The sequence below is a fragment of the Solanum tuberosum genome, unplaced genomic scaffold (assembly GCF_000226075.1).
Source record: "Solanum tuberosum cultivar DM 1-3 516 R44 unplaced genomic scaffold, SolTub_3.0 scf00151, whole genome shotgun sequence".
NCBI classification, from domain to species: Eukaryota; Viridiplantae; Streptophyta; class Magnoliopsida; order Solanales; family Solanaceae; genus Solanum; species Solanum tuberosum.
The window spans coordinates 1,358,964-1,380,199 of record NW_006239077.1 but is presented as its reverse complement, the minus strand read 5'-3'; the positions used below and the strand labels follow the sequence as shown (position 1 = coordinate 1,380,199).

General features: G+C 36.2%; 2 protein-coding genes across 3 annotated transcripts in view; both read left to right on the top strand.

Moving 5' to 3' along the window:
• The window catches only part of LOC102589034 (brefeldin A-inhibited guanine nucleotide-exchange protein 5), a 43,838-nt gene extending 31,685 nt beyond the window's left edge, over window positions 1-12,153 (top strand). The window contains exons 26-35 of one of the 2 annotated variants that reach the window (XR_367693.2): window positions 3,033-3,199; window positions 3,294-3,372; window positions 3,454-3,553; window positions 3,636-3,811; window positions 4,553-4,672; window positions 8,863-8,999; window positions 9,112-9,457; window positions 10,769-10,864; window positions 11,598-11,785; window positions 11,897-12,153. Coding sequence is in view for 1 of the 2 variants with exons in the window: in XM_006353071.2 (XP_006353133.1) it covers window positions 3,033-3,199; window positions 3,294-3,372; window positions 3,454-3,553; window positions 3,636-3,811; window positions 4,553-4,672; window positions 8,863-8,999; window positions 9,112-9,457; window positions 10,769-10,864; window positions 11,598-11,660 (1,284 nt within the window). In the remaining variant the exon portion in view is untranslated. Of the gene's footprint in view, window positions 1-3,032; window positions 3,200-3,293; window positions 3,373-3,453; window positions 3,554-3,635; window positions 3,812-4,552; window positions 4,673-8,862; window positions 9,000-9,111; window positions 9,458-10,768; window positions 10,865-11,597 lie in introns of both variants that reach the window. The other variant, XM_006353071.2, reaches the window with a different exon arrangement.
• A 7,212-nt stretch (window positions 12,154-19,365) lies between these two features.
• LOC102595010 (uncharacterized) lies at window positions 19,366-20,355 on the top strand. The gene is made up of 3 exons (XM_015311204.1): window positions 19,366-19,481; window positions 19,668-19,862; window positions 19,986-20,355. Exons 2-3 carry the CDS (start codon window positions 19,702-19,704, stop codon window positions 20,353-20,355), a joined length of 531 nt encoding a protein of 176 aa, XP_015166690.1. The 5' UTR covers window positions 19,366-19,481; window positions 19,668-19,701.
• The last annotated feature ends 881 nt before the right edge of the window (window positions 20,356-21,236 follow it).

Below are 21,236 nucleotides of genomic sequence, written 5' to 3'. Positions count from 1 at the left end.
ATGAGGCCAAGTCCTAGATCACTTTGAGCTCATGGTCCACTTGTATTATGTATGTTATGTCACCTAAAATACCAGTTTGTTGAACTTCTGAAGTGGAACTCACAAATGTTGCCCCCTGATTCTGCTGTATTTTGCTGTTCATACCCAATAATGGAATTTGATAAGGAGTCTCGTGTTGAAGTACAGCGTTACATGTATCGTGCATACAAATCCTCTGTTATGCAGTTCATTCCCAATAGTGAAATTTGTTTTGGAGTCTTTTTTTTTTGAAATCAGTAACTTTGTATCATATCAAGGATCAAAACAGTACTTACCCTAGTACTGAAACCATATTTACAATAGAGCTCTAGTGTCTTTCCTCTCTAGCTATAAAGAATCTAGACATCTATGATAGACATAGTATCATTAGAGTAAATTTGATTACACCAAAAACATAGCAGTAAGATGAAGTTCAACTTGATCTTCTGCACATCATTCTTTAAGCTCTCAAAACATACTGGAATTCCTCTCCTTCCAAATTGTCCACCAGATACAAGCTAGGGACAATTCGCCATCTACTCCTATCCTTAGCATGTGAACATGTTCCCTCCCAGCTGCTAAGAGCCTCTGTTATCTTGCCTGACATTGTCCACGCTATACCCTTAAGGTTTAGGATGATTCTCCACAAATGAGCTGTGAATGTACAATGCAGAAATAGATGGTTGACTGTCTCAGCTGTTTCTTTACGTAGGAAGCATCTTGAGCACAGTGTCATACCTCTGCTCATCAAGTTGCCCACTGTTAAAGTGGCCTCCTTTGCTAGTAACCATACAAAAATTGATACCTTGTGGGGAACTTTTATCCTCCAAATCTGCTTCCATGGCCAGTTTGCTATCTGGTGGTTGGACTGGTTCATAATTTTATATGCAACATTGACCTTAAAAATGCCTTTGGAGTTGCCCTGCCACCATAAATGATCTTCACCAGCTTGAACCCCAGGAAATTGATCAAGTTTGCTGAGGAAATCAGCCACTCTTTGAACCTCCCAATCATTAAAATGTCTTCTAAAATTCAAGCTCCACCCGTCAGATGTCCACATTTCAGCTATAGTTTTCTGTTGGTGAAGGAGTAGGTTGAAGATATCCGGAAAGACCAGTTCCATGATACCAACCTTGTGCCAATTATCCTTCCAAAATCTGGTTTTGTTTCCATTTACCACTTTGATTCTTGATTGAGTTTTCAACTCATTCCAGAGGGATCTGATAGACCTCCATAGGCTGACCCCATATGGAGTATTGACTTCCTTGGTCATCCAGCTATCCTCTTGTACATATTTGGCTTTAATCACTCTTCCCCACAATAAGTGGTTTTCTTTGGTGAACTTCCACAACCACTTCATCATTAGAGCTTTGCTTTGGATTTCCAGGTTCTTGATACCCAAACCACCCCCTTTTTTTGCACAAATGACTGAGTTCCACTTGACCAAATGGTAGCCTTCTCTTTGTCACCATGCCATAAGAAGTTCCTCCTAATTCTATCCAACCTCTTGATGACCCCTGCTGGAATGGGAAACAAGGACATCATGTATGTTGGAAGTGCATCAAGGACTGAGTTAGTCAAAGTCAGTCTACCTCCTCTTGACAAGTATTGGGTCTTCCATCTTGCTAATTTCTTTTCACATTTCTCAATAACAGTATCCCAAATCTCAATAGACTTTGAATTGGCCCCCAAAGGCATTCTCAGATAAAGGGTTGGCAAAGACCCTACCTCTCCTCCTAGAATAGATGCCAACAGATTCATGTGGGGCACACCATTAATGGGGTAAAGAAAGCTCTTACCCTAGTTTATGTGAAGGTCTGACATGCCTTCAAAGAGCACTAGGATTATTCTGAGACTAGTAAAATGACCCGCGCTTCGCGCGGGAATTTAACATCACGGAATTTATAAAATAATACTTAAAACCTATCCGTCATTAAAACTAAACACTATATTATCTTACATACAAGATTACATAGCAACAAACGTTAATAATGTAAAGGAAAATTAAAATTATTACATTTTATCATTTATCCTTAATAACATAAGCATAAATTAATGATTGTAAAAATACATACCAGGATCTGTAACATAAGCAATGGTGTCAGTGAGCCATTCAACAGGAGCAAAGTTCATAAATATTTATATTTAATTGTGAAGAAGAAGAAGAGGTTCAGAATTTTCGTTGTTTTAAAATGAGAGGAATTCCCTCTATTTATAGACAACAAAGGGCAGTGTGAACAAATGTTAATTGTGCCTTATCGGAAAGGTCATAACCTTTCATAAAAGTCACAACTTTTCATAAAAGTCACAACTCTTCATAAAAGTCGCAACTCTTCATTAAAGTCATAACTTTTCATAAAAAGTCACAACTTTTGATAAAAGTCGCAATTCTTCATTAAAGTCGCAACTTTTCATGAAAGGGGAAGGCTATTTTTGTAAATAAATAAATTAAAAAGGAATTCTTGTTTGTGGTGGCGCCACGTAGGCAGGCCTAAGGTTCTCTTTTATATATATATATATATATATATGATATATGATGTCTCAATTGGTTTCTATCAGCATCACAAAATATGAGGGTATCATCAACATATTGCAAATGAGTCACCTCTAGGCTATCACTCCCAGCCCTAGATACATCAAAACCCTTTATCCATCCATACAAATCAGCTGTTTTGAACATAGTATTCAGTCCTTCCATGGCAATGTTTTGGAGTCTTACCTAGAAGGTGTACCACTATCACTATGTGTATTGTGTATGCAGGTCATCTGTAATTTTTATATTAATCTGTGGTTTTATTAGGATTTATAAGATTGTAAATTTGTAACTAACAATTTTATTTACGAGAAACCTACTGCAGCAGATTATGTTTTATATCTGGCACCAGATTGTCATGCCCTTGTTGTTTCTTGAGAAGGAATTGTTGAATTGATCATGTGATTTTCTTTAAAAAGTATTGCAATCTCTATTTTCTGAGATTTTGAAATTTTCTAATTCATGAGCATTTTGGTTGTAGAATGTGTGTTTCATGCTTCCCCCACTGCTGGGTTTGCTTTTAGATTGTGCCCAAAAATCTGATCAGTCTGTAGTTGCAATCTCTCTCGGTGCATTGGTCCATCTTATTGAAGTTGGTGGACACCAATTTAGTTACAATGATTGGGATACCTTGCTGGAAAGCATAAGGTGCAATTCTAATTTTATTAAGTTGTCTGTTCTTTCATTCTTTCTGGTAGACTATTTTATTCTCATGATATAGTTGATCTATTTTGTGTCTCAGAAATGCTTCATACGCAACACAACCCCTTGAGCTTCTGAATGATTTGGGTTTTGAGAACTCAAAGCATCACACCACACTGGTAAGAAAAAAGAATTGAGATCATTTGCTGATATTGAATTTTGAATTTTTGCTAATTTTGAGTTGTGTTGGATATAATCAGCATAATGTTACTGAAAATGGAAATGGTGGTGGCCATTCATCAGACGTGCTGGACGATACTCATGGATCAGAGCGTCATGCTGATTTGGAGGAAACTGGAGGTTGTTGCTGAGGAAATTCAATCATTTTATTCTTTTCTATTGAGTATTGCTTGTAAATAATTAAAGAAAACAATCTTTGTAGGTATGCCCTCACCATCTGGGAGATCTGAGAAACCTACGGTTCTAGAAGGTCTTGACCGTAGTCAAACAATAGGTCAGAAAATTATGGGAAATATGATGGACAACCGCTTCATCAGAAGTTTCACCTCTAAACCAAAGATTCAGGCTTCTGATATTTTACCAACTTCACCGTTAAAGGTATTGCAGGATTTTTGGTTGATGTGCTGTCCTAACTGTTGTATGTAAGTTGGAAATGTCCCGGAAAAAAAATGTATTTGCCAGAAATTGGGGAACGCTGTCGCCTACAATTTCATAGAATTCTCAAATAAAAAATCCTTCTCTTATAAATTAAAGAGCGTATTAGGTACATAATTCATTTTTTGGTTGGTTGCTATGTTAATTCACATGTGAATATATCTCTGTTAAATGCGAAGCTCACATGCTATACCAAGATGACGTATTATCTGATAATTAATTATTCATTTTTGTGTAAGTTGGCAAATTAGTCATCATTTATTCACTAATATACTCTTATAATATAAAAGAGCTGGTGTCCATTTACTGCGTTAATCAAAATTCTTTTTCTAGTCAAACTATGATATTCATTTGAAACAGAGAATCCTTAAGAGTGCATGTTATAGTGATATCCTTACCTAAAAGAGGATGATGCTAATGTTTCAAAAACTATCCATCAAAAGGTGATTTTTTTTTTCTTTTCTCACAATATCTAAAGAGAATACTTCCAATAATGGATGTCTTGTTGATATTCTTTCTTGTATCATCGATGTTTCAAGAAAGTAATGGGTGAATATCTATGTTGCATTTGTTATTGAGCTGCAATATTAACTGGTTGCTTTACCTATTTTAGTACTTCCACTGAGTGTCGTTTTATATTATTTTGATCTGTTTCTTTTGTTTGCTCTTCTATCTAATGTATAGTTATTAGCTGATGATGCGGAGCCTGTAGCAAAAGACGAGGATGAAAGTTCAATGTTGGCTACTATTAGGAGCAAATGCATCACACAGTTGTTACTTCTCAGTGCAATTGATAGCATTCAGGTATTGCTCGTCCTTTTCAACTGCAGTGCTAAATTTCTCTATCCAATGCTCCAAAGAAATCATTGGAGCTGTTGCAATAGCTTCTGGTATTGATAAGGCCTAAGTTTTGATGGTTAGTTGACAATAATGTGGTAAAGGATCCTACTTTTTACCAGTCGCTGCTACTATTATTTTTTCCCCTATCAACAGTTATATGGCTCATAGAACTTTAAGGGGTCGTTTGGTAGGGTGTATAAGAATAATGCTAAATAGAGTGTATTAGTAATGCTTGTATTAGTTTGGTTTGGTGTATTAAAAAATAGCATGCATTGCATAATTTAAAAAAAGATTTGACGCAACTTCAGCTTAATGTGGACATGACCTTAGACAGGAGGGTGTGGAGGACACGTATTAGGGTAGATGATTAGTAGGTAGTGTAGTGTTGTCTTGCTTTGGGTAGTTGGTGTTTGCCATTGCACTGGTTGTGTTAATGTAGTTCTTGTTTTGATATTCTTCATAAATTTATTATTGTTTTCAATAATCTATCCTAGTAAGTTGTTCATTGTATTTCGATTATTGTACTTTTTTGTTGTTGATTGTTGCTCCATTCCGGTTTGCACTATATTCTTGTGACTTGCTATATTTTCTACTTTGTATCTGGGATTGTTGCATTTGAACCGAGGTTCTTTCGGAAACAACTTCTCTACCTCCACGAGGTAGTGTAAGGTCTGCGTACATTCTACCCACACTAGACCCCACTTGTGGGATTTCACTGGGTACGTTGTTGCATAATATTTTTTTAAAAATAATTTATTACAAAGATACCCTCCACAAATATGTGGAAAAACTATAGAAATTTTTTTGAGGGGCAATTGGGTCTTTAACCATGCTAATGCATGCTTTAAAGTCCCTTGCATTATAATACCATGGATTTTCATAGGCTGCAAAAGTGTACCAAACAAGGTGCTATTAATATACAAAATTAATGCATGCATTATTTCTTCTAATACACTATACCAAACGACTCTTAAGTGTCATTTCCATTTGATGGCCTTATAGATGACAAAGGGGCCTTACATGATTCAAAATTGTAGCTTCTATATTCAAAGTGACCCTCAATATATAGAAGGACCTCATTTGTAACAGTAAGCTGTTTTAGGTATTTTTATGAGCACATATATGTTGATTTGCTGTTTTACTATTTTTTTGGATGGAAATCTGACCGCTTGTGAATAGCTAAGGATAAAATTTTCAAATTTTACTGGGGAACTCAATAAAGCACAGGGATGGAAAAATTCTGTTGAAGAATAATGACACTGTTTGTGAGCTATTGCATAGGAGCGGGGTTTTTACCCTGTGCGCACCCAAAGGGTAGCGGCTGCGGGTTTCCCTTGTCATAAAAAAATAAATAATGACACTGTTTTCTAATTTTTCCCAAGATGGGTAAATGTGATAAAAATGATTTTTCTTTTTTATCCAATATGTGACACCACAAGAGGGTTGTGTTCAATTGGAAACTATTGAAGAAATCAGAGAATAAGTCATAAGTCATCTCTGAATTGAACTGATCTTTAAGTCTGAAAAACGGCAATACCTAAATGGAAATGATATATTACTAACTAACATGGTTCCTTCACTTGGCTTGAAGTGCCCGTATTAAATGGGTGTGGGAATTTGTGCAGAATCTTCAAATTATGCTAAAAGTTAACAAAAAGTTGCATGCACCTATAAATTTATAATTCATGAAATAAAACTTATTCCTTTTTTTCATCAGAAATAACCAAACGCCTATGGATAGCTATATTTCCGTCATGTATTATTTTGGGGATTTACCCTATAATGCTGTTAGAGTATTACCCCATTTCTTTATGTGAATAACCATGGTGTTTGGGCTAGCACGCGCGGAGTATTACCCAATTTTACATGGCAATAGTTGATTGAATGGAGGTGGACTACTATGGTTCCATTGTACAAGAACAAGGGTGATATCCAAAATTGTAACAATTATAGGGGTATCAAATTGCTAAGCCACACTATGAAGGTTTCGAAGAATCAATTTGGATTCATGCTGGGGTGTTCGACTACTGAAGCCATTTACCTTGTGCGGAGAATGGTGGAGAAGTATAGGGAAAGGAAGAGGGACCTTTATATGGTGTTCTTTGACCTTGAAAAGGCCTACAACAAAGTCTCGAAAGATGTTCTGTTGAGGTATTTGGAGGCTAAGGTGTTCTGATGGTGTATATTAGGGAGATAACAAACATGTATGATGGGGCAAAGACTTAGGTTAGAACGGTGGGAGGAAACTCGGAGTACTTCCCAATTGAGATGGGGCAACATTAGGGATCAATTCTCAGCCCTTTCCTATTTGCCTTAGTGATGGATGAGTTGACACAGTCTATTCAGGAAGAGGTTCCTTGGTGTATGTTATTTGCGGATGACATAGTATTGATTGATGAGACACCAGTGACCAGACTGAGTTAATGCTAGGTTGGTGGTTTGGAGATAAGACTCTGGAGTCCAAAGGGTTCAGGTTGAGCAGGACCAAAACAGATTGTTGAAAGTGCAAATTCAGTGTTGAGTTGGATGAAGCAAATGTGGAAGTGATGCTTGCCACACAGGCTATCCCAAGAGAGAAAGTTTTTAAGTAACTTGGGTCCCTACTCCAGGGTAGTATGGACATCGACGATGATGTTACTTATTGCATTGGGGCGACATGGATGAAATGGATGCTTGCCTCTGGAGTCTTGTGTGATAAGAAGGTACCACCTAAATGTAAAGGTAAGTCTTATAGAATGGTGGTTAGACTGTCCTTGTTGTATGGGGTGAAGTGTTGGCCAGTCAAAAACTCACATGTCCAGAAGATGTATGTTGCGGAGATGAGGATGTTGAGATGGATGCGTGGCATACTAGGAGCGACAATATTAGGACTGAAGTTATTCGGGAGAATGTGGGAGTGACCTTTGTGGCGAACAAGATGAGGGAAGCTAGGCTGAGATGGTTTGGGCATGTGCAAAGGAGGTGATTAACGCCCCAGTAAGGAGGTGCGAGAGGCTGGTTGTAGGGGGTACTCATAGGGGTAGAGGTAGGCCGAGGAAGTATTGAGGAGAGGTGATTACACTGGACATGACACAACTTCATATTGCCGAGGACATGGCTCTAGATAGGAAGAAGTGGAGGTCGCATATTAGGGTAGAAGGTTAGTTGGGGTGAAGTGTTGCCTTGCTGTGCGTAGGGTTAGGCTTGTTAGTGCATGACGTAGTACTAGTCGTACCTTTGTAGTTCTTGCCATATTTTGTGTATTGTATTTTCGACCACACTATTTTGTTGTTGTTATTGTTTGTTTGTTTGTTTGTTTCTTTTAGATTGTACCCTACTTTTCTTATTAACGGTTATACTTTCTTCATTATTTTCTTCTTCTTTTACTTGGGTTCGGTGCTCTTGAGCCGAGGGTCTTTCGAAAACAACTTCTCTACCTCTTCGAGGTAGTGGTAAGGTCTGCGTACACTCAACCCTCCCACCCCACTTAGTGGGATTTCAGTGGGTATGTTGTTGTTATTGTAATAGTTGATTGTATATGGAATTGTGAAGGTTTTCTACTTAGATTAGTTTTCAGATTATTTTTTTCCCTTAGGAATGATGAAAGTACAATTCCTTAGTGTTAGGGTGAAATTGAGATTAGATGTCTGGATGTGGAAAATTGTTATAGTTTGTTAATCACTCGTTTGGACTTTGATTAATCTTCTGACAACATTGTATCATTGATTTCATCAAGTATGTAAACTGATTTGGATAAGCCATTTTACATTCAAACAATCTGATAAATCATTAAATTTGATATTGTTATTACAAATTAAAAGCAACATATGTCTTCTGCTAGTAGTAATTAAAATAATGGACGGAACAAGAAACTTAAAAGCATTTCACTTTGAAGAGCTTTGAACAGAGTGACTGCCCAAGAGTTTTGACAACACGAAAATAGGAAGAGCAATTGTAAGCCTTCTCTGATCTTGGTAATATATAATGTGAAAACTGTGAATATACTACATCCTGAACTTGGTGTGTCCGTGCCTATAGTTTCTTTTGGAGCGAGTCTCTATATTTAAGACAGCTCCATTTGCCATTCTATCCACCGTACAAACTTTATAGTGCAACTTTGTAAATATTTTTCTGCTCTTCCTATTTCTCCTTTTTGATGTGCTTCAAACATGCAGAAGAAATACTGGAACAAGTTAAACCCAACACACAAGATATTTATAATGGACATCTTGTTCTCTGTGTTAGAGTTTGCTGCATCATATAATTCGTATTCCAATCTCAGATTGCGGATGCGCCAAATACCTGCTGAAAGGTTGGTATCATCTGCTATGTTATTTCCACAGATTCATTTTTCTCCTCCTTTTAAACCTATATTTTTCAAAATTGCTACCATGTTGTGTTTGATTTACCTTATTGTTGCACAGGCCACCATTTAATCTTCTCCGCCAGGAATTAGCAGGAACTTCCATCTATCTTGATATCTTACAGAAGACGACAGCTGGGATCAATTCTGTAAGGGAAGAATCAACTGAAACTACCGTTGCTCAGAGTGGAAATAGTTTTATGAATAATGATGCAGCTTCTAGTGATATGTTTCAAGAGCAGGGATCAATTAAAGAAGATAAGTTTCAACAAATTGCAGAAGAGAAACTGGTGACATTTTGTGGACAGGTTCTGAGGGAGGCTTCTGAGTTCCAGTCCTGCACGGCAGAGAGTGCTAATATGGATGTTCATCAAGTTCTGGAATTGCGTTCTCCAATCATTGTTAAGGTTGGGAGTGCATGATTTGTTGATGTTTCTAGCTTTGTCTTTATTGTCTTTTTACTGCTTTTAACTAACTAATGTGTCGTCAAGGCTTTGGTCTAGTGGTAAGAGCTGTGATGTGTGTGCTAGGTGCATGTCACGGGTTCGAACCCTGTCGCAGACAAAAGCATGATACTTTAGTGGAGAGGGGCAGGGTGTGTGCTCATTATCCATTGAGTTTCAAACTGTGCACCACTAACCCTCGGGGATTTCTTGGTTATAAAAAACTTCTTTCAATTAATCATCAAAATATTTTTTTAGTAGCTCACTTCTACTAAGCCTCTTCTTTTTTGCCCCTTCGGAACTTGTAGAGGGACATATTGTTAAAACATAATTGAACAGATAGAAGTGTGTCCTTTACAATAGTTTTAAATTTTAGATGAGGTGGTCACATAATTCAACGTGGTATTAGTTCAGATATAGGTTTTAGGCTCAAAGTCTTACTGCCACCATTAACAACAGCATTTCTTCACACTTGATTTAATAAAAAAAGATTTTGGCTTTCATGCGAGGTATGTTGAGAAATATTAAATAAAAAAAATGTCTCCTACTAATAGTTTAAGCTTTTAGATGAGGAGGTCACACTATTTAACAAGAAAACATGTGTTATGATTGTAGCATATGGCTTCACTGCTAGCGTCACGATCAATATAGAAATTTGGCATTATTTTTCAGCCAACAAGGTATAGTTTATGCTGTACAAATCTGTGATGGTTGCTAGGGGATCGAGTCCATCAATCAACACAAACTTGGAAGATGCTGGTTCTCATACCAAAGCTGAATGCTTTGCTCATGACTACTTATGTTATACCCAATTGACCATCAGTCTCAATTAGCATCATGTCCTTTAATGTTAAGATATTTTAGCCTTAGAAATCTCACAATCTCTCTTGGTTCTTGTTTCCTTCTAGACAAATTTCTGATTTTTCACTGACAGAAAAGTGTTCTATTGTTAAGACAGAGATCACTTTTGGTTGAATCACCCTGTTCCTGACTTACTATTCAAAATTATACTGAAGTTTCAGTATGCTACTTGAAACTCTCACTTCTTGTTTCAATCTGATTTTCTTCTCCTTATGACCCTCTCCAACACCTGGTCTACCACATCATTATTGCTATAAACTCAGGAGGTACTGGTGCATTGATGGTACTTTTCACTTTGAATTGGGTGTGTCACGTTTCTGAGTTCTGTACATTCATTTTCTGGTAATTTCTATGAGATTTAGGAATTGCAGTGGTGGTTTTCTCATGCATTCTTTTATTTTAATTGTCTTTCAGGTGCTGAGGGGTATGTGCTCTATGAACAGCCAAATATTCAGGAGTCATCTTAGAGAGTTCTATCCTTTGATTACTAAACTTGTATGCTGTGACCAGGTAATCTTTTCCCTAAAATGTTAATATACAAAAGAAGTAATTCAATTTCTTAGTAGTAGCTCTTTGTATGAAGTGTATTTTTGCATGGTAATAACATACTAGTTGGGGCTATAATCATCGTGGATAATGGGTACCAGTTGCATGTGAAATCACTCTCCACATCGCAAGTAATGGGACCCTTTCTGTTTTAGTTTATTGGAAAGATCAGCTACTCATATCGAAGAAAATCTTCAGGCAGAAACTGTTTGTAGTCTTAGTTATCCCCCTGAACTTTTTGTAGTTTTAGTTATTCCGCTGGACTTGACTATTTGATAGGATTTACCGTCTTTCTTCCCTTCCCCTTGGACAACCTCAGCCCAAGATGTGAGAGACCCTGCCAGGTGAATTTGTTTGTCCACTTGGTATTTTCTGAAAATATAATATATGATTTTACCTTTTTGAATGCATCAATTTTTTGGATCATTTTAAAATTTTAACACCTTTATGTAGGCTAATTTTTTTAATTAGCAAAACAATTTTTTGCTCGAGAAAGAAATAACACAGTTGAAACAACTAGTCATTGCATATAAAGAAGAAATACACAGTTGAAAGTCTATTATTAGGCTTAAATGATTTTTTAGTCAGTTAAAGATAATGTAGTTTTGGCCATATTTTTAACAGATATGCAGTTGGAAATTGCTATTAATCATTTTTTATGTCATTCCAAATTGCTAACGGTCTTGTTCTACTTCAGATGGATGTACGTGGATCCCTTGCAGATCTTTTTAATATGCAGTTGAATCCGCTGTTGGCTTAAGATGTGTTGAGAGCCAAGTGAGGCATGATTTTCTATGAAAAGCTCGGGAGGTTGAATTGATAATTGGTGTACTACTACTCTCTACTGCTTTCCTCAGGATATCGATATTCTAATAGTTTCTTCAGGTTAGATTTCAAGGCTTATAGAACATCTTGTAATAGACGGAGAGATTAAGATTCACACATGTATGTACACCGTTATGATAGTGACAAATGACAATTTTGTTGGACTTGCAGAAGATAACTGCCTTGATTGTGCAAATTAGGCATGGATTTTACCAGTCTTTGTTCCTAGTTTTTTCTGAAACAGTTGCAGGCTTATGTATGTAAGAGGCCTAAACATAATTATAGAGTGATATTCCTTTTCTGAGAGTCATTGTAATGTACTATTTGATGTAGTGACTTCGTAGTGTTCTGTCTGTAGTCTTACTACTGTAGTAGGATAATGCTATTTTTATTCTTTCTTGTATTAAAACTGTTAAAATTTCGTACAATGCTTCGTCACTTTTGAAAGGTTTGAAACCTTTACGCAACATATGGTCCGAAAATCTAACATATATTTCTTCAAAGGTGTATCAAGGAAAAGAACTCTTGTGTTTAGTCGTTTTTCAACATTTCTTGCTTGAGTTTTTTTACCAGCACCCAAGATGGGAGACGTAGTTGGTTTTGGGACTCCCATCTAATGCTTAGTCATAGTTAGAGCTGTTAATATGGGTTGAACGGAGCAAGTAAATATAATTATTTTGTGCTGACTAAATAAAATAAACTCTCTGATACATTAAAATATATTTGTACTCGTGATCTTGATATAATTATTATATGTAGTAACTAGTATATATTGTTCATTGTTTTGATTTATCAAAGGGCGAAAATCTCTTTTGGTTCAAAATCAATTTACCTCTTAAATTGAATGATGATAGTGTAACAAGAGCTTAACTCTTGATACCAAATTAGTGAAAGGAAGAAAGGAAGAGGAGAACACGAGAAGAAGAGAGAAATTTTGATTCAATAATAATGATTCCCCTTAGCAGAGTAGTACGATTTGTATATAGCAAATCTGACATTTTCGATGCTAAGGGCAGCTGTCAAATTCTCTAATAGAATGTAGGACTAGTGCCACAATTGCAATTAACTAAGCTTAAGGACTAAAAAGTAAATACTTAATACTAAAATAAAGGGACTGAATTAACTTATTTAAAACTTAATTAAAACAGTCACAATAGCTAATTGTGGTGCTTCTTAATAATGGACTCAAAGGCATTCTTCTGATCAAAAGAATACTTGTATGATCTGAGATCGAAAGGTTGAGCTCTAGGGACTAGATTGATCGCATGATCACAAGTCCTCTCCGGTGGCAGTTCCTTGGGCTCATGAAAGATGGCAGCATGGTTCTGTAATAACTTCTTGATGCAAGGATGCATCACTTTCAGTGATAGTTCAGCTACAATTTCACAGGTACCACATTGCAACATTCTCCTTAAAACTTTGGTGTCCATAGGGGTGACCTCAAGGTCCTTTTGAATTCCATACAATGTGATTAGTCTCCCATTAGTCATAAAACTTATATTGTGAGGTCTAGTGTGCAAAATTACAGGCGCAACCATATCTATCCAGTCCATTCCCAAAATCGTAGCACACCCAACCACTTTCATCAATCTCATCTTAAAATTAAATTGTTCACCCTGCATCCTCCACCCAAAAGATGGACTCTCTAGTTGGCAATTCATCAACTGCCCATTAGCCACTGTGATTCTCATGGGTTGTTGCATTGGTTGGGCTGGTAATCGAAGCTGTTTAACAATGTGAGGATCCACAAAAGAGTGAGTAGAACCACTATCGATTAAAATTGTCATTGGTAGTTTTCCAGCATAGCCTACAATTGTAATTGTAGATATGTGTTCACTGGAGGTACTCAAGCCCAATAATGCATTTAAGGATACTTCAACTTGAACCTCACCTTCTTCCTCTAGAGTATCAGGTACATCCATAAACTCTTCAGGTTGTTCCACTTCACCTTCCATTTCGACTTCATCAATAACATGTAACCCCTTCTGCTTGCATTGGTGACCCGGAAAATACTTCTCCTTACACCTATAACAAAGACCTTGTACCCTCAATGCCTCTAAGTTAGGTGGTAAAGTGTTTGGCTTGAATGGATCCCTAACTTGTGGTCTTTGATTAGGATAGGTTATCCTCAATGGTGCTTGATTTGGAGAATGAACAATAGGGGGTCTTACAGCATTTGGTTGTGGGTTCCTCGAATAAGTGATAGCTACTGGTCTTGGATTTGGAACAAAAGGAATAAGAGCCTGGAATGATTCTTCATACAACTTAGCAATTTCATAAGCAATAAGCACCGCAGTGGGATTAGCTAATTTAACCAAGGGCTTCAATTCTGGTTTAAGACCATTGATGAAACTCGCTACAAAGTGAGTTTCATTCAACAAGGGGTTAATTATAGTCATGTAGCTAGTGAGTTCCTCAAACTTATCTTGGTATTGATCCACTGTCCCCATTTGTATGAGTTTTTTAAATTCGTCAACAATGTCCTGAGGTCTAATGTTTCCAAATCTCTTGCAAAGCTCAGTGAAAAACCTCCGCCAACCTTCCCCTATGGTTGACTAGATAGCTATCAAACCAAATATCAACCCTTTCCCCAAGGTGTACAGATGCATAACTAAGCTTCTCTTGTTCCCCTATATTGTATAATTCAAAGAACTTTTCACATTTCCTTAACCAGCTCTGAGGGTTAGTGCCATCAAATTCTGGGAAATTAATCTTTGGTTTGAGTGGTCTATGAGTGGAAGTAGGTTCTGAAGTATGGACTATCGGAGTGGGAAGTAAAGGGGGGATGAAGAATAAAGTGGGTTTCGAAACAAATGAGGGCTTGAGAAAAGAGGAGCAGGTGGAAAAGTGAATCCCCGACCTACCTCAAAAGCAGATGGAGTAAATGGAAGGTGAGAACCGACCATTTGAGTTGTAGAGCTTACCATTGGGGGTTTTCCAGTCGAAGTTTGGCTAGTCTCCAGTCGAACCTGAGTTCCAGGAGCCCTTGTTGGTATTGACTGTGGAGTCAAATCAGTTGGGGTGGAGAGGGGAGAGCTCGGACTGTTCTGCAACGCCATATTCGAAATAATGAACTCGAGCTTCTTGTTCATCTCACAAATCTCACCCAACTGAACCTGAAACTGTGATTGATTCAGCTCGAGGGTTTCAAAACGTTTGCCCACATCCTCTACAAAAACTGAGAGCTGACTGCGTACCATGCGGATATCATCTTGCAAGCTTTGCAGCTCTGGAGTCGACACCATTACGTGAAGCGTTGAAGTACCAGGTGGCTTTGATACCATTGTAACAAGAGCTTAACTCTTGATACCAAATTAGTAAAAGGAAGAAAGGAAGAGGAGAACAGGAGAAGAAGAGAGAAATTTTGAGTCAATAATATTGATTCCCCTTAGCAGAGTAGTACAATTTGTATATAGCAAATCTAACATTTCCGTTGTTAAGGACAACTGTCAAATTCTCTAACAGAATGTAGGACTAGTGCCACAATTGCAATTAACTAAGCTTAAGGACTAATAAGTAAATACTTAATACTAAAATAAAGGGACTGAATTAACTTATTTAAAACTTAACTAAAAACAGTCACAATAGCTAATTGTGACAGATAGGGACTTGTGAAATAGTAGTTATTTGATAGATTCATGTTTCGGTCTGGAGATGGATATACTTCTTTATGTAAGGTTACAAGTTTTCATATGTAAATCCTATATGTAAACTTTTACCCCTGATACATAGAATAAGTTAAAGGGCATATTTATGTATTATGCCTTATTATTATTATTATTATTATTATTATTATTATTATTATTATTATTATTATTATTATTATTATTATTATTATTATTATTATTATTATTATTATTATTATTATTATTATTATTATTTATTATTACTATTACTATTATTATTATTATTATTATCATGTAATATATTTTAATTAACGATAAGTGTATCTACATATTTCTTCTTCAAATTGCAAGACTATCGCTAAAGAAAAGTCAACAAAACATAAAATATCAAAGAGGTATGTGATTCTTTAACGTATCCACTATATCATGATATATCGTGTATCAAAAAGGTATCATGATACGTCGTGTATCAAAAAAGTCTCATGATACATCTTATATAAAAAAGGTATCATGATATATCATATATCAAAATGGTATCATGATACATCGTGTATCAAAAAGGTATCATGATACATCGTGTATCGAAAAAATATCATTATGTAATGTATCTAAAATGTATCATGATATATCATGTATTGGATAGGTGTCATTATGTAATGTATCAGAAAGGTATCACGATACATTATGTATCGAAAATGTATCATTATGTAATGTATCATATTGGTATCATGCTACATCAACTATTGAAGATGTATAGTGGCGTAATGTATTGGAAATGTATGATGATACATCATTTATCAGAAATGTATCATGATACCATCAATAACATAATCTAAGCAATTGTTCTTTGCGTTCCGATTCCCAGAATGTCATATCAGAACTTGAATGGTTGACAAATTGATACACCTCAATAATAGACTAACTTTGATACTTCTGTCATGACCCGAGTCTACACTCTGGATGTGACCGACACTCGAGAACCATTGTTGGTTCTCAAGCGAACCCTCATCCTGGCTGACTACAAGCAGAAGACTAACTCAAGCATACATAAGCTTAAAACTGAATTAAATTTATCAAACTCATATACTCAACTTTAAAAAAGTCAATCTGAACAATACTCAATGAGAATACTTATAGTTTGTAAACAACTCAAAAGAAAGTAAATACAGAAAAACTCCTCAACTTTATCTATCTGTGAAGCCTCTACTATTAAAGAAGGATATTGTGACAAGACCCACGACATCTCAAAGCTACTAACTGTAAGGTAAATGTGAAGTCCTTCGGAATATAAGAAGGCTCACCAAAGCTGACTGGAATGTCACATGACCTCAACGAAACGCCTGTTGATGATCCTGAATACATGTATCTGCATCATAGGCCAAATGACGTCAGTACATTGAATGTACGAGCATGCAAGGGGAAATTTGAAACATAAATATAAGCTTGAACTAATAAAAGGAAAGATATATTCACCTCGTCTCAACTCAATATGACTCAAGAATACTCAACTCGACTCAAGAATACTCAACTTAACTCAAGAATACTCAACTCAATATGAAAGCAACAATAAAAGATGCAATATACAAAGCTTTACAAACAGTAGACAAGGAGTCAAAATGTATAAAAATACCATAATAAGCTCTCTACTCTTATTTGAGAGATTCTCTAACCGACAACTATCACTATGAGCTACGTACCCACGCTGCCAGAACTGTCATATACCTTGCCAGGGTATAGAAAATCCTCAACTAAGTGGATCCACTAAGCTATGCTTAAAAGCAATAAGGAATCATCTAAAAAGTATGATCCTTTACCCATGTTGGCATACATGGTTTATGAGGATTTTGAGTTGTCTGAACTCATCCCCATATCGGTGCTTAATACTACACCTAATAATATATATAACTCATATATATCATTCTCAAAAAATATATATAACTCATGCTCATATGTTTAAAAACATAACTCATCCTCAACTTTAGATTATTACTCAAAAGGTTCTCTCAAAAGAGATAAAGCTCAAAAACTCCTCATAAACTCGCTTTGAAATGTAAAAGTATTTACACTTGGGAATACTTAGTTCCCTTATATTCATTTTGAAACATGAAACTCAACTCTCCTCATCCTCATACTCAAGTACTCAAGTCTTAAAACAAGTTATAAATGATTGCAAAACACTTCTCAAATTGACTCAAAAGGACTCCCCCGAACTTTACTCTTAACTCTATCTTGAATTTGAAATGTGAATTCAAGAGTTATTTATGATATATAGGATCTCTCAATGATTAATGTAGGTTTAGATAGTTGGGATTAAGAAGGGAATGAAAGTTCGATTCAAAGGAATAAGTACGGATCGAAGAACGAAAGGGAAGGTGGACTGACGCATCCGTGGCGCACCGCGCCAGCCCTCCATATACTGGGGCTGGTTTTATGGCGCACTGCAGGCGTATGGCGCCATCCCTCCTGGCACATCAGGGGCGTGCCGCTCCAGTCCAAACCCAGAAAATCTAACGAATTCTTCTTGCTCAACTCAAGGCCTAACTCATCTAGAATCGAACGATTTCCTCCCAAACTCATTTGGATTCTTAAACCCAACATAATTACAACGAAATCCACTCAACCAAGAACAACACTCATTCGCAAGACCCTGACCTCAAGACTCAACAAACTCAATTATCAAAGAATGAAGCACAAAACCTCAAGAACTCAACAAGCTCTCAATATACTCAATCTCATGAACAAATTCGTAAATAAAACTCATGATTGGCGTGAGGGTGAACAAACCCATCACTCTGAAAACTTACATACCTTGAAAGAACCATGTTCTTGGCGAAAATCAACGAATCTTGAAGAACGCTTGAAAACCTCATTTTTCTCCTCTTGAAACCTCGCTCTAAAAATCCTAAGTGTTTTGAAAATGAATGGGTGATTAGAATCTAGGCTATTGTAGAACTTGAGAGAAAGTAGGAATGAGTGTAGTTCTTATGACAAACAGTGGTGAAACTGCTCCATCCATAACTAGAGGTGAATTCAAATCGTGATTTATACTGAACACCAGGTGGGAAACCGAAAAAAGTATAGTTTTTATGATTGTTTTGTTTTTTAAGAATGGCATATGAGTGACATGTGATACTCACGATCGTTTTAAAGTCAATTTATGTAAGTAAGGTCAAATATGAGCACTTTAGCCTAAGAGATTAAAAAATATACTTAAAGGACAAAAATAAGTCAACCCAAGAAAATAAGAAATAAGGTTGGCTAAAAACTCAACATTTCAAATCATTCAAGAATGGTCATCCTTCTAATCAGGCAAAGGTTTAGAGAATTCTTGATGGCCATTATGTTTTCATTATTGATTTTGACCAAAAATAGAAAGACAAACAAAAGACAACAACTAGGGTCAATTTTTTTCTTCCAAATTGATGTTGGGAACATTATTCCCCTCTTTAATTCTTGACAATTTTGATCAACCTACAATTCATTTTGATCATTTCTACTCAAAAAGTATATATAATCTTCTTGTTTTTGAATATGGTGAGCCTACAAGGATTAAATGAAGAAAGATTGGTAGCTGTGGCCATTGATAAAAATAAAGGAAGCCAATATGCACTTAGATGGGCTACTGAAAATGTACTTACAAAAGGCCAAAAGGTTACATTACTTCATGTTCCTCAAACTCAAACTACATCAGCACCACAATCTCCAACATCATGTAACAATGGTATACATTAAAAAAATGTATTTCGATTAATCGATTTTGTAATCAATTTATTTCATATCATAATGTACATGTTCATGTTTTTCGGATTTGTGTTTTCTTATGCAGTAGGAGGCAATGATTCATCAATCGGACAAGATTCAAATAGCCAATGTACAGATTTGTTCCTTCCTTTTCGCGTCTTTTGTTCTTTCAAAGAAGTGAGAAAACCAATTTATTTCGCAAAAATAAGATTTTTAGAATAAAATGAAAATAATAGTATGACATTATTCTTTTACACAAATTTTCAGATAGCTTATGACCTAATCATACTTGAAGGTCAAGACATTGCAAAGTCTCTTATTGACTATGTTTCACTATACAGAGTTCAAAATTTGATACTTGGTTGTCCATCAAAGAATGGGATTTCAAGGTACTTTTTATTTTTTTATTTTGAATATCTATGCAAAAGTTTATCGGAAACAACCGTTCTACTTGTGAGGTAGTAGTCAGGTCTACCCTTTTTAGACCCCGCTTTGTGGGACTACACTGAGTATGTTGTTGTAATATCTATGCAAAAGTATGTTAGAGATACTAAAATTTCATTTTATAATGACAGACTTTTCACTAAAAGTGATGTTGCAAATACTGTAATGAAGAAGGCACCAAGTTTTTGCAATATTTACATAGTTTCCAAAGGGATGAAAATCAGTTCTACAAGAATGGCTTCTCATCCGTTGAAACGGAGATCCTCGAATCCTAGCATACGAGTCCCACCACAACGCAATTCCAACTTTGATGCAACTAATTTAATGTAAGTGTAGATTATACATTTGAGTTAAGTACGTACTAGTACAACAACAACAACCATGCAACGTACCAGTATAATCCCACAAGTTTGATACATAACGTGCATTTCTCATATGTATGGAAACAGGTCTCCGTTTCCGAGGGTGAGTATATCAACAAACAAGACATCAGATGAGGTTTATGTGGCAAAAGCTGATAATTCATTTTCAGGTTCTGATAGAATGAGCACAGATAGTACTTTGTTCCTGGATTGTTATGATAATTTAGGAAGTGAAGTTCATTCTCATCATCCCTCAGTATCTATGGACAGCAAAAACGTTGGAGAGCCTACGAGGTTGTCTGGTTTTGGTCCTACAAGGTTGGTTGATCATATGCATTCCACAAATGACTTTCTACTATCTGAACAGAAATGTGAAGAAAATTCATTGTCCTCCGATAAAATTGTAAGCTTCAAACTTCTTTCACCTCTGCACTTTTGGTCTCTGTCAAGTATTTAATTTAACCAACTCTGCTTGTTAGATTTCAAACGAAAACGATAAAAGATAAAATGTTATTTAGAAACTCCGTCAACTATAATCCCATGAACAACACCACCAAAAAACTACCATAATCAACAAGCACAAATAACAAATACACCTAAAGGAGCACCTAATCTCACAACCACCTTCTATGAAGAAGGGTGCGATAAGGGAAATAAGGCCTCCAGAATAAAGCCTATAAATCAAACTGCTGCAACTACGAGCTTTCCTCCCAGTTTTTAAAAGATCTAATATTTCCACAATATCCGTCTTAATCTGTATCACAACTGTTTCAGTCTATACACTCAAGTGCTTGAATGTAGTCCAGTTCCTACCCTTCCAAGTGTAGTAACAATTGCTCTCTCCGTGGCTGCCACAATCTCCTTTTTGAACTGCTTCCTTCTAGTTCACTCCAGAACAGTTTTCACTTCACCAGTTTTAAGTTGTTTTCCCAGCCAATTTGATTGATCAATTATCAACTGTTTGGTCCAAACACAATCTGCAAATAAATGTAGTAATGTTTGGGTAGCCTTCATATTACATAAGCAACAGTCATTAGTGTCGATGGGTATGTTCAAGCGTCTAAGTCTTGCTTTAGTAAGTAACCTCCCCTGTACAGCTAGACAGAGTGTGTTTAGTACAGTGTCTAGTTATAGAATAGCTTCCATTAGTAGTTAGGATATACATGTCATTTTTATACCCATTTATCATGTCATTCTTTAGAGAATTGAGCTTGTTTGAGTACCAACTACAACCATTAGGGGGTGTATGCACCAAGATGTTAATCTTTGACTTCATATACAATCCGTGAATCCATTTGACCCACAATGAGTCCTGTTGTGTTGAAATTGCCACAAGAG

What these genes read in the sequence shown, in the direction of transcription:
- LOC102595010 (XM_015311204.1), top strand. Translation starts at nt 19,702, where the DNA reads ATGAAGAAGGCACCAAGTTTTTGCAATATTTACATAGTTTCCAAAGGG. An exon ending in TTTGATGCAACTAATTTAAT is followed by an intron (nt 19,863 to 19,985) that starts GTAAGTGTAGAT and finishes GTATGGAAACAG; the next exon opens with GTCTCCGTTTCCGAGGGTGA.